This window comes from Podarcis raffonei, chromosome 13 (assembly GCF_027172205.1).
Source record: "Podarcis raffonei isolate rPodRaf1 chromosome 13, rPodRaf1.pri, whole genome shotgun sequence".
In the NCBI taxonomy this organism is placed as follows: Eukaryota; Metazoa; Chordata; class Lepidosauria; order Squamata; family Lacertidae; genus Podarcis; species Podarcis raffonei.
This window is the reverse complement of record NC_070614.1, coordinates 45834701-45847345: the sequence shown is the minus strand read 5'-3', so window position 1 is coordinate 45847345 and position 12645 is coordinate 45834701. Positions and strand designations below refer to the sequence as shown.

The window sequence follows — 12645 nt, the reverse complement described above, 5'->3', positions numbered from 1 at the left end:
GAAGGGGGGTGAGCCCTTAAGACTTTTACTGAAAGCACCTCAGGAGCTGCATTTGTTAAAGGGGTGGGTAAATGAAGGAAAGTACCGCCTTAGAAAGGAACCGAACTATAAAGCCCAAACCTCAGAAACTGAATTGAAGTGAACTAGCATATGATTATTGCTGAAGTAACCTAAGTTTCTCGACTTATATTATACTACCTTGCTTTAAAAAATAAATCGTTATTGTTTATTTAAAGAACACCTGCTTGAGACTCCAACTTCTTGGTTATCCCCCTCACAAAGATCCCCCACAGGATATGCTGGGATTGTTAGGGGTTTTTTTTTAAGCATTCGGGTAAAAAGTTGTTTGGTGTAGTGGGAGCAATATATTAAAGTGAGAGCAGGCACATGGACGTGAGCAGTAACTGAGGCGCCAAGCTTGGCGCATCCATCTTTTCCAAGTTCTTGCTGTTCTCCATCATGCCTTCTGTGCATCTGATATCCCATTGATGCTATAATCCAGTGCCCCCACTTCTTGATAAGGCAAGGATGCTATCCAGAATTGCTGCCACCATTCAGTTAATGTGATGGCAAACCATGTCTGATCAGTGTTACATAGGTGAGAGAGTGAAGGATGCCCCAGTACTAACAAATTTGGAAGTAGGGAAAGGATGGGGCCATTTCAACTCAATCCTGCTGACCTTGTAGGTTCATTCCTTGCCTATGATTTTGTGATATTACACATATAATTACATTGGCAGATCCAGCTTCCTGTCTACCAGCTGCAGTAATAGATGCTTTTGGATTCACTATCTGCGGTCTGGATTCAGACCGTTCCTCCTAGGCTGGAAAAAAAACAGTGAACACAGCTTTTTTACTGGAAGCCGAATCACATGCCAAAGCGATGCAGTGACTTTTGGAAACGGTGGGATAACTGCTTCTCCCAGGGCATGATGGGAAATATGAACAGTTGCAGGAATGAAGGATCCAGCACCATATATGGACAGGAAAACAACATGGGGGGAAATTGTCACACGCAGGAAGAAATAAGGATTACACTTAGATTCCTCAATTGAAACTTTATAAATTACCTAATATACCAACACAAATAGAAAGCAGAAGTCTGTAGCTGTTATCTAACAGATTGCTATATGTACATGGAATGCCATGGGAGTTATTAACATAGTGGAACACAGAAATAATGAAGAAGAATGAAGCCATCAAATTTAGCATGCAAGGGGAAATGTTTAATTAAATCATATAATTGACATTTGAATAATTGGCATTCATAATTGCATTAATTAGATAAAATTGCTATTGTTATATTGAGGTCACTATTGGAACAATATTGGTAAATCAATAAAACTATATATTTAAAAAATAATGATAGTAATATTTTGGCAGTTCCCCTACTGCTGATGCGCCATAGAATCCCAAAACACTGCACAAGTGATTCTCTCCCCTATCATTACTCAAATTACAATAATCAAACTACCTGACTGAACCGCCAAATGCCACAGTGTAAAAAAAGAATCAACAAGCAAGCCTGAAATGATTATAAGCTCCTCTGTGCTCCATAGACAACTAGGCAGGGCTCTGTTACTTATCAGTTATCAGTTTCCCTCTTTCATATCAAACCACTGCATCTTATTTGGTATCCAAGGCATTCTGTTGTGACAATCTTCAAGCTAACAATAAGGTGGATACATGTCCCTTACAGTACCAAATTGACAGAGTCAGCTGCCACCCAATTTGTCTTGTTGATATCAGGTGGAGGAGAGGAATAATACTGTCGGGAGAAGCAGGGGAGTCTATGCACACAAGTGTATTTGCCATCAGGATGTTGCTTCTGCTGCTTCTGCTGCTCCCCAATATAGTGTCCCAAGCACAAAGTGCTCAATGCGCAACAAATAATCCTGTTCATGTTCCACACGAGTGGCATGAGCCAGGTGACCTGGTCATTGGTGCAATGGCATCTCATATTTATTACATAGTCCCCAAATTATCCTTCAAGAAGCACCCTTCCCAGGACTTCATTGATGCCCCAATGTAAGTAACTGTTAATTAATATTATTATAATTATTCCTTATATGCTATATCTGACAGAAAATAACTTTGATTGATTGCTATAGGACTTTATTTTTTAAATGTGTGGAGAGATTTTATTAGAAATCTGTACATAAAGGCTATGTGCATATTGTCGATGAACAATAAGCTTTTTTGAGTCTAATTGTGTAAGGAGAGATAGAAAAGAGAGTAGGAGAAAGAGAAAAGAGATGGCATAAAAAAATAGGAAAAGTATATAGCAAAGTAGTATGGTACTGAAGTTTTTGATGATACCTAAATTTTCAAGGTGGCAAAAACAAACACGGGTTGCTGAAGAGATGAAGAAATATGCAACAGCTTTTAAAATTACACAGTGTTCTTAGATTGCCCAAATAAGTAAATAAACTTTGCTGGCTTCATCCTCTCCTTATAGGGAGGCAGGTGAATCTCTCCTATCTAGATTCTGTGCACTGTTTAATTTTCCCATTAAACAAAATCTCACTTCATTTGCAGGATGTTGACAAAGTTCTACCAGCAAATCCTGGCCTTGGTATTTGCTGTTGATGAGATCAATGAGAATCCAAGTATGTTGCCCAATGTCTCTCTCGGCTTCCACATCTATGATAGCTATTATGATTCAAAGATGACCTACCGAAACACTCTGGACCTGCTCTTTAAATCACGTCACTTTGTTCCCAACTACAGGTGTGGCATCCAGAAAAATGTTATAGGAGTCATTGGGGGACTCAGCTCTGATACCTCCTGGTGCATGGCAAACGTCTTAGGTCTTTTCAAGATTCCACAGGTAGAATATGGATTTTGAAAAACAGAGTTTTCACGCTTTCCTTACATTAGGAATCTACTGATTCATAAATATGGAGTGGGGAAATAGACAAAGTAAAAGGGCCATAATATGCATAACCAACAATGTGTGTAAGAAGGGCAATTTGTGTTTAATAGATGTAATAGAAGATTTCTGTAAAGCTACCAGGTTTGTAAAGGAGGCACCTAGACTGGTTCATATACATCAATCCTGAGTGCACTGCACTGGCTTCCTGTGAGCTACTGAATATATGACATTGACATTGGCTTCATAGGCAAAAATAACTGAGAACACATTAACTAAAAATGTTCCTCCCCTTAAAAATCAAGATAGTCCTTTCCCAAAGTATGATTTTAATCAACATTGTTCATTTTCAGAGGCTAATTGAAAAAGTGTTTTCTTGCTTTGTTCTGGCATTTGTCATCTGTCACTTCAGAGCCTTATATAGTGGTGTCAGCATTGTGCTATTCTCCTGCATTGTTGTATTTCATTTTAGTTGTTTTAAATAGTGCTGGTACAGTTTTTTGTATCTTACTGATATTTTATATGATTTGGTTTTGTGCTCAGAGATGAATAGTATTCACAATCTAATGGATATCTTCAGGATTTCCCAGGAAATCTTCCTGAGAGAGTTCTTAGTAAACAGAGAATCTACCGCTCCCTACAATCATTACAAAGGTTACAGATCAAAAGTACATGGTCAACAATTTCTATCACTCCACTTCCACCTTGGAGTTTTGCTTAATCATCCACTTAGTATATTAACATGAGCCATGATAAATGCTCCCCTATTCTTTTTTTAAAAAAAAATATTTATTAAATTTTCCACGTTAACAATCCTATCCAATGATATTAAATATTCCAAATTATACATATTATTCAACAATCAAACAGTCCAAATATAATGCCAAATTATATAAAAAATTGGAGGTATATTCCCATGTTCTCAGGCCGGGGTGGTTCTGATCATCTCATACTTCTGCTGCTTTCATAATTTTCACGATAGTTCCCATAAATCATTCCGATGTTAATACTCATTACATTTCACAGCCTCTGAACAAGCGAGATAAAACAAAAGAATATATTCTTTGTGGAATTTACATCCCGAGTTCCCTCTGTATGTTCACGATGTCTCTTCACAAAATGATGTTTCCGCCAAGCCAGTCCAAAAATCTTCTCACCTCGGGCAGCAGCCAAGTCAGTCCAGATAAAATCAAAGCAAGGCATCTGCCCAATGCTTTTAAGACCAGCTGTCCTTCAAATGGTTAACCTGTCCAGGGAAGGTTTTGCCATATAAAAGTGGGAATGCAAATATTAAGTAAGATATTAAAAGGCACCTATCCCCCTAAGGCACCGCATTTAATTTGACAAGCTGATCTACCTCCGGTCATGGCCGCTCGTTTGATTGGAGCTGTATCATTCCGATTCCAATTCTATGCAAATTTTCCTAAGTTTTTTTGGTGTCCCTCCTGTCATTCTCCAAATCAAAGTTGGGAAAGTCTTTATCCTCTTCAAAATATATCTGCAGCCGAATACTTTGAACTTGGTTTTCCACTTTTGAATAATTGTTATTTCCACAAAATTAATGACTAATAAGGTAAAGGTAAAGGGACCCCTGACCGTTAGGTCCAGTCGCGACCGACTCTGGGGTTGCGGTGCTCATCTCGCTTTATTGTCTGAGGGAGCCGGCGTACAGCTTCCAGGTCATGTGGCCAGCATGACTAAGCCGCTTCTGGCAAACCAGAGCAGAGCACAGAAACACCGTTTACCTTCCCACCGGAGCGGTACCTATTTATCTACTTGCACTTTTGATGTGCTTTCAAACTGCTAGGTTGGCAGGAGCTGGGACCGAGCAACGGAAGCTCACCCCGTCATGGGGATTCAAACCGCCGACCTTCTGATCGGCAAGTCCTAGGCTCTGTGGTTTAACCCACAGTGCCACCCAGGTCCCCTAATGACTATTAGACTCATATTATATCACCAAATACACCACCTCCCCAGTCTCGCTTGCTATAAATAATCAGGCAGTTGATTCTTTGAGAGGAGGATTTTGCCATATAGCATAGCAAAACAAGATATTATAACAAAGGAGGCTCACCCCCCCACACACAGACACTTTCAGTTCCAACATACCAAGTCAACATAGATGTTTATCCTTTTTCCGTTCAAATCCTTTTTAACACCTCAGTGGATGAATTAATTAGCAGAGTAGTTTCTTCCCCTTCACTCAGATCATGTTCAAAACTTAAATCCAATTTTTCATCTTAAGAACTGGAAGCTTGCTGCTAAATGAAGGCGACTTAGGAGAGTTACCAAGAAACGATCCAGGCTTTCCACCCAGCTGCCCCCAGCCCCTCCTTCTGAATTTGGGGTGTTGGGCGATCTGTGGATGAGCTGCCACTCCCCAGCCTGGGGAATGTAGGGAGGCTGATTACTCCCTTCTCAGCCTCTGATTCCGGAACGTACAGCGGTGATGGAATTCAGCAATCCTCCATCGCAGCTAGCCGAAAGCTCCTCTCCCAAATGCTCCCCTATTATTGGATACAATCAATATGTACAAGTATGAAGCTATGATGATGCCATAATAATAATAAATATCAACAGAAAAAATTGAGCAAGGTTATCTGTGTTTTCCTATGTAAGCTGGGGTTGGTGCTGTCCCTAAACTTGGTAAACTTGGGATATAGATTCAATATATATTCAATATTTTAGTGTGTGTGCGTGCACGTGTTTATATTTGAATACATAGGAATATCATGATTTCTTGTTTCCACTTGGAAACGTTTGGCTTTTGCTTTTTCCAGATTTCATATGGTTCATTTGAACCAGCCATAAATGATGGAACCAAGTTCCCTTCCTTTTACCGCATGGTCCCCAATGAAGACCTTCAGTATCAGGGAATTATCCGGTTACTTCTGCATTTCAGATGGAAATGGGTTGGGCTCATCACTCCAGCTAATGAAGCTGGAGAACGTTTCTTACAGACAATTGAGCCAATGCTTTTCAAGAATGGAATCTGTTCAGCATTCACTGAAAGAGTTAAACCCAATATACATTATAATGGTAACTTACTAGAAATGGTGGACATAAAGAGTTTGTCACCAAGTTTCACAACAAGCAAAGCTAATGCAATTCTTCTACATGGAGGAAGTAGATTTAGTATATGGTTGTCAAGTGCTTTAATCATAATGGAGTTAACTCAGCTACTATTTCCTCAAAAGAAGTCACATGAAGGAAAAGTATGGATTACAAGTACCCAAATTGATTTCATATTATATAGCCTTCAAAAAAAAATTAATGTTAATATACGAATGCTCCATGGTGCAATATCCTTTGCAATTCACTCCAAGGAGATTCACAACTTTCAAGACTTTCTTCGGAGTATACATCCTCATTGGACAGACACAGATGGTTTTATCCAAGATTTCTGGGAAGATGCATTCAGTTGTTCACTTCCAAATGCCACTCTCTCAACATCCAACGATCACATGTGTACTGGAGAGGAGATGCTGGAAAGCCTTCCTGCACCATTTTTTGAAATGAGCATGACTGGCCACAGCTACAGTATCTATAATGCTGTCTATGCTTTGGCACATGCCTTAAATAGCATGCACTTGGCTGCAGTCATCCGCGAAAGGAGAGATGCTGGGGGAAGACTCTCTCCTCAATATGTAGAACCTTGGCAGGTAATGTTCTCTGTTACAAAGCATTCACTTCATTGATACATTATGTGAGATAGCAATTAATCATCAGTAAAGAAATAAAAGAATAAAACTTAAGAAATTAAAAATAAACCTTAAGTAAATTTATTGTTTGAAAGATGGGAATTAGAATACTTCCTATAATGGTACTAAACAGACTTTAAATGACACAGACTTTCAGAAGCAACAGACTACCAACAACTACCTCCTTCACGCTGCAAACCCCTCCGTTTTCTCCAAATATCCCTCCCCAGTTCTTTCTGTCTCTCTTACCTGTCCAGTTACCCAGTGGTGTAAGGTTTGGGGCCCGGGGCCCTTGGCCCCGGGTGCATAATTCTGACGGAGCACAACCAGGACCCCAACCCCAGGCACTGGCTTTTGCAGGGATCTTCATATCCAAGAGAAAACAGAAGAGCAGCCCATCAGGTGGCTGCCACTACCTGGGCATGTCCTGGAAAGCCCCGTCCCCAACTCCTCATCTTTCCCTGTCTGTCAACCACCAGGGGTTTCTGGGCGCTGAAGCCTCACTGGTAGGTCCCCAGAAGAGGCTAGCAATTGTGTGATCACTGTCTCTAGACCCTGCTTTTCTCCCTACTCCTCTTCTGGATTTCAGTCTGGCACATCCTCTTCCTGCTCCCTTAACCCTGTTGCCCCTTCTGCATCTGACACCTCTTCCTCCCTGTCGGCTCCCTCTTCTCCCACTGACCACTCCTTGTCATCCCACCACCAATCCCCTGGCTCTGAGCCTCCTTTCCTTGGGGTGTCCCTTTGGGGTTCTCCAGCTGCGGCTCCCTATCACTTCTCTGCATCCAACATCCAACCATGGTCAAATCCACTCTATAAAATATGGAAAGGTCCAGTCCAATGTTCTCATGTTGCATTCCTATCCTTTGAGAACATGAGCTCCCATCTCTTCTCATACATGACTTCTTAAATTGGTTCCCTTTCTTGGATACAGACAAAGGCTGGTCTCAAGCCAGCAGGTGTATGGTCTCATCTCTCCATAATATCTTTATGCAAGTCTGTTGAATGTTGAATTGGCACTGATTCATGATTCCCTACTCCTTCTGTATGTGCAACTAAAATATGGATGCTCTTCGTTGTGAACTGAAGTGTTTAACTTTGATTCTCTTTCCACTTAGCTCCACTCATTCCTGCAGAGAATCTCATTCAACAATAGTGCTGGGGATGAAATTACATTAAATGAGTATGGAGAGTTAGCAGCTGGCTTTGATATTACCAACTTGGTCACTTTCCCAAATAATTCCTATGTCAGAGTCAAAGTGGGAAGTTTGGATCCTCAGGCCCCTCCGGGCAAAGAGCTCACCATTAATGAAGACAGAATCAAATGGAACAGACGCTTCACTAAGGTATGGAAATAATGGCACAGTCCCTGAAAACCCAGAATTTGTGGTTATCCACAAAATGGGATGTAACAAAAGCACTTCATACATTATTCATTTTGAAATTCACTAGAAACTGAAACCACTTCAAACTAGTGATGAATTAGAATCGAAGAATGCTCCCAGACCTCTTGCTTCAAACGGAATGCAACTCCTCCCAGAACAGGTCAGGCATAGGAACCCAAAGCATTTTTCTCTGAGAACCCAAAGCATTTCTCTCTGAGACAGGATGTGGCCGAACAGGAAAGCGCAACCCAAAAGTCATGGAATGATTTCCTAGTCTTAGTTGCTTGTAATGAACCAGCAGGTAGGAGCAGAACCACTATAATGGCTTACCTTTAATTCCTTGTGCCACCACAAAGGAACAGCATGTGAACTCCTTGAAGCAAATGCCATTAAGTGGTGACTCCATCAAAAGGCCAAGCCAGGGGTGAAATCACACCGAATTCTAACACAGCTGTAAGGTTGGATGGTCCAGGCATGAATACTGACATCTTCTTAAGTTTGTATGATGCTTAGAACAGCAGCTTTTTACCCCACTGTATGTGCCACTTGTGTACCTACGGATCATTTCACGCTATTAGTCTTCCTATTTACTATTAAATCACCTGATATTGGATACTTGATAAATTCTCCAAAACAATATCATAATATTAAACTCTTCCTATCTCTTTGCATAGGTGCCACCGCTTTCTGTATGTAATGCCAACTGCCATCCTGGTTACGGGAAGAAAAAGAAGGAGGGAGAGAAGTTTTGCTGCTATGATTGTGATCCATGTCCAGAAGGAATGATTTCAAATGAGAAAGGTTAGAGATGACATCTTAAGATACTGCAGAACCTCTGGGCTCCTGGCAATTTTGTTAACATTAAACTGCTGCAGGAGAGAAGGCTTAAATTAACAGATGTGTTCTTCTCATTGTTTATAGATAACACCAATATATTTAAATCTTTAAAACATCTTGAAGATTTCTTTTTTAAGTGGAAGCTAATATATTTTACTTTCAACTTCTACAAAATTGGGGTGGAATGGAAGTGGTGTTTTCTCCTCTAAGAATTAGGTTGTTTTCAGCAGTAATGCATTGTACTGTTTATGTGGCTCTAAGAAAAAGCAGGGGGACAGTGAAAACAGATGTCACACATGTGGAAAATTCCAGAATTGATACACAAGTTTTATTTTTGATACACCTAGTACAAAAGCATTGGGGCTTGAAGCTCTTATACATTCTGACGTAGAAAACACTATGCTAAATGGACTAGTGAAGTGAAATTCTTAAGATTACTTTTGGTTACTTTAAATTGCCACACATTACTTCTGTATTTTCAGACATGGAAACATGTGTCAGTTGCCCAGCAGATCAGTATCCAAACAGCGGCCAGGATCTATGCATTCCTAAGATTCCAAACTTCCTAGCCTTTGATGAAAACTTGGCCATTGTTTCAACTTCCTCTGCACTTCTATTCTCTCTGATTACGATTCTAGTGCTAGGCATCTTCATTAAGCATCGCAATACAGCCATAGTCAAAGCCAACAACCGAAGCCTCACCTATGGTCTCCTTATCTCCCTCCTCTTGTGTTTCCTCTCTTCATTGTTGTTCATTGGAAGACCTAATAATGTGACGTGCCTTTTCCGACAAACGGCTTTTGGCATTGTCTTCTCTGTGGCCCTCTCCAGCATCTTAGCCAAAACCATATTGGTGGTTTTGGCATTTATGGCTACCAAACCAGGATCCAATATAAAGAAATGGGTAGGCAAAGAACTGGCTTATTCCATTGTCTTTTCCTGCTCCATTGTTCAAGTAGGAATCTGTGTCCTCTGGCTGGCAACCTCTCCCCCATTCCCAGATGTGGACATGCACTCAATGCCTGAAGAAATCATATTTCTATGTAATGAAGGGTCAGTCTCCATGTTCTATTGTGTTTTGGGCTACATGGGCTTCCTGGCCACTATCAGCCTCACGGTGGCTTTCCTAGCCAGGAAGTTGCCTGACACTTTCAACGAAGCCAAGTTCATCACCTTCAGCATGCTGGTCTTCTGCAGTGTTTGGCTCTCCTTCATTCCAACCTACCTGAGCACCAGAGGAAAATACATGGTGGCTGTGGAGATCTTCTCCATCTTTGCTTCTGGTGCTTGGTTACTGGTTTGCATTTTTTCCCCTAAATGCTACATTATTGTGGTGAGGCCTGACCTGAACAACAGAGAGCAGCTAACACAAAGAAAGGTATAAATGACAGTAGAATTTATGGCTCTGTTGGGTCTTAGAATACATTGACTTGGTGGCAGGTATCACTTTCCAGGTCCCTGCTGTGGATCTGTGTAGAGTTTGCTCCTTAACTGTTTTGTCTGCCAAAGATGTCCCAAAGGCAATGGGTACAGATTTTTCCTTAGGTTCTACTCCCTAAGCCTTTTTCACAAATGAGTAATGCTGTAAAGCAGTGGAGGTTTATGTTCAAAGATTCCTTCTCCTAGGTGGGCTCCCTTCTTAGGTTTACAAGACCCATCTGCCCCTCATTTCCCTCTACAGCTCCTGCAGTAGCCACCATTTTGAGCACTGGGCCCACTTTTGCTCTCATCTGCTATATCCTGTCTTTGCATGCAGAGAAATTCCCTAACTCACTGAGGATTTGAGGCCCATTGGCTGCCCTCACCTGGTTTAGGGAGCCACTTGAATCTGATTTGTGGGATGTGGCTGCTGTTGCAAGCTGACAACTTCTAGGAGCCACAGGTGAGAACTGAGTGCAGGGTGGGGATCAGAGGAAGGCAAACTACCATAGAAGGAGCACGACTTGTTCCCCGCTAGAGTTACTACCCCTCCCTGACACTCCATTCCCGCTGTCATCTATTACTGTATATTTAAAGCAAATGGAATCTTAATAGCAAAACTCTCAGCCTTTTCATTTAGAAATGGTTAAGTTCAGTTGATCAACATTGTACATGTACTGTATGAATGATTGTTAATATAAAGTCTCTTATCAATTTCTTCATGGAATCTGCAAATTCATCTTGAAGACAAAAAAAGAATACCAGAAACAAAAAACATTGTGAAATGGTTCAGGGCTCTACATTCTTTATCTCTAACCCACAAGGCAGCTGAGGAATAGAAGGAGAAGTTTAAAACAGTCATTTCCCTTTTTTTAAAAAAAAAGTTTTAAGAAAGAAAAGTAGCAGAGATATGCAACAATATTTGGAGGAAAACACACTGGATATTACTAACACTAATAGGACAAACCTTTTATTTCTGGATTATACTTCTAACCAGTTTGAAAGAGAGGCGGCAGCGAATATCTCAAGTAAGCCAAATGGCTTCAGAGAATACAGATGTGTTGCTTGTAAAGTTGATTCTAAAGTCTATTTCTGTTATAATTTTCAATTACTATCCAAGAATAGCATCATTAAAACAATATCAAATTGTAATATTAATACTAAGCACTCAAATACTGAATCATATAATTTAGGTGCCCCCCCACATGCTAGATGATTTCCTTTATTTCTGCATTCCAAAATCTTATTAATTTCTATTATATTCCGGTCAAAATAATAATCCCTTATACAACAACTGCAATATTAATAACTTCTATTCATGTTGACACATTAAATGATTCATAGAACTACAAATGTGGCACTCAAACTACATTCTTGTTCTTCCTGTCTGTGGCAGTTATTCTGTCCGTGGTGTTTCTTCCAATCCTTGTAAAATGTTGTGTCTGTTGTGATGGAAAAGTTGGTTCCCCAAGTATTTCTTTTTACTTTTTTTCTCCTGCCAGCAAATGGTTAAAGAGCGGCAGCCTCTGATTGGCCTTGTTTCCAGGAGGGAGAGTTTAAAAGGAGCGGATTTCGAGGGAGATAGAGTTAGACTGTGGTTAAGAGGGGAGCTGAGTTGAGGTGGGAGGTTGGGAGGTAGGTAGGGAGATAGGATAGGAGTCAGGTTGAAATATAAAGATTGTGGAGGAAGGAGAGTTGGTTCTGGAATAAAACATCCACTCCGAGTGTACAGTGAAGGACTGAGGGTATTGTCCTACAGGAATAATAGGACTAATTCTTCCTGGGAGAGTGAGGGTGAGACAGGAGAAGTAGGATCTGAAAGAGATGAGTCTACTTAGGTCTCAAACTAATCTGGAGGGGAGAGACTCTTCTGAGGAAAGAAGAGACTCCCAAATCCCAGTGAAGGAAGTGGGGAAGTGGTGAGCCCTTAAGACTTTTACTGAAAGCACCTCAGGAGCTGCATTTTTGAAAGGGGCGCGTAACTGAAGGAAAGTACCACCTTAGAAAGGAACTGAACTATAAAGCCGAAACCTCTGAAAGCGAATTGAAGTGAACTAGCGTATTCTTATTGAAGTAACCTATGTTTCTCCACTTTTATTATACTACCTTGTTTTTAAAAATAAATCTTTATTGTTTATTTAAAGAACAGCTGCTTGAGACTCCAACTTCTTGGTTATCCCCTCACAAAGATCGTCCACAGGATAAGCTGGGATAGTTAGGTTTTGTTTTTAAGCCTTCCGGTCAAAGGTTGTTCAGTGTGTTGGGGGCAATATATTAAAGGGAAGCAGGCACATTGTCAGGGAACTGGGGGCTGAGAAAGGGGAAACGCTGGGGAAATATAGAGAGCAGCCTCCGATAATGAGCAGCTGCACCTCGTCAGAGAGGGAAGATGAGGAGGGGCTATCAGGAAGCAATGAATCAGGGAGCGAGA

The 12645-nt window shown here is 40.8% G+C and overlaps 1 protein-coding gene across 1 annotated transcript; it reads left to right on the top strand.

Moving 5' to 3' along the window:
* The first annotated feature begins 1948 nt into the window (after positions 1–1948).
* LOC128399071 (vomeronasal type-2 receptor 26-like) lies at positions 1949–10179 on the top strand. The gene is made up of 7 exons (XM_053360330.1): positions 1949–2028; positions 2539–2830; positions 3899–4045; positions 6831–7079; positions 7692–7919; positions 8633–8759; positions 9278–10179. The coding sequence occupies exons 1-7, from the start codon at positions 1949–1951 to the stop codon at positions 10177–10179; spliced, it is 2025 nt and encodes a 674-aa protein (XP_053216305.1).
* Positions 10180–12645: the final 2466 nt, after the last annotated feature.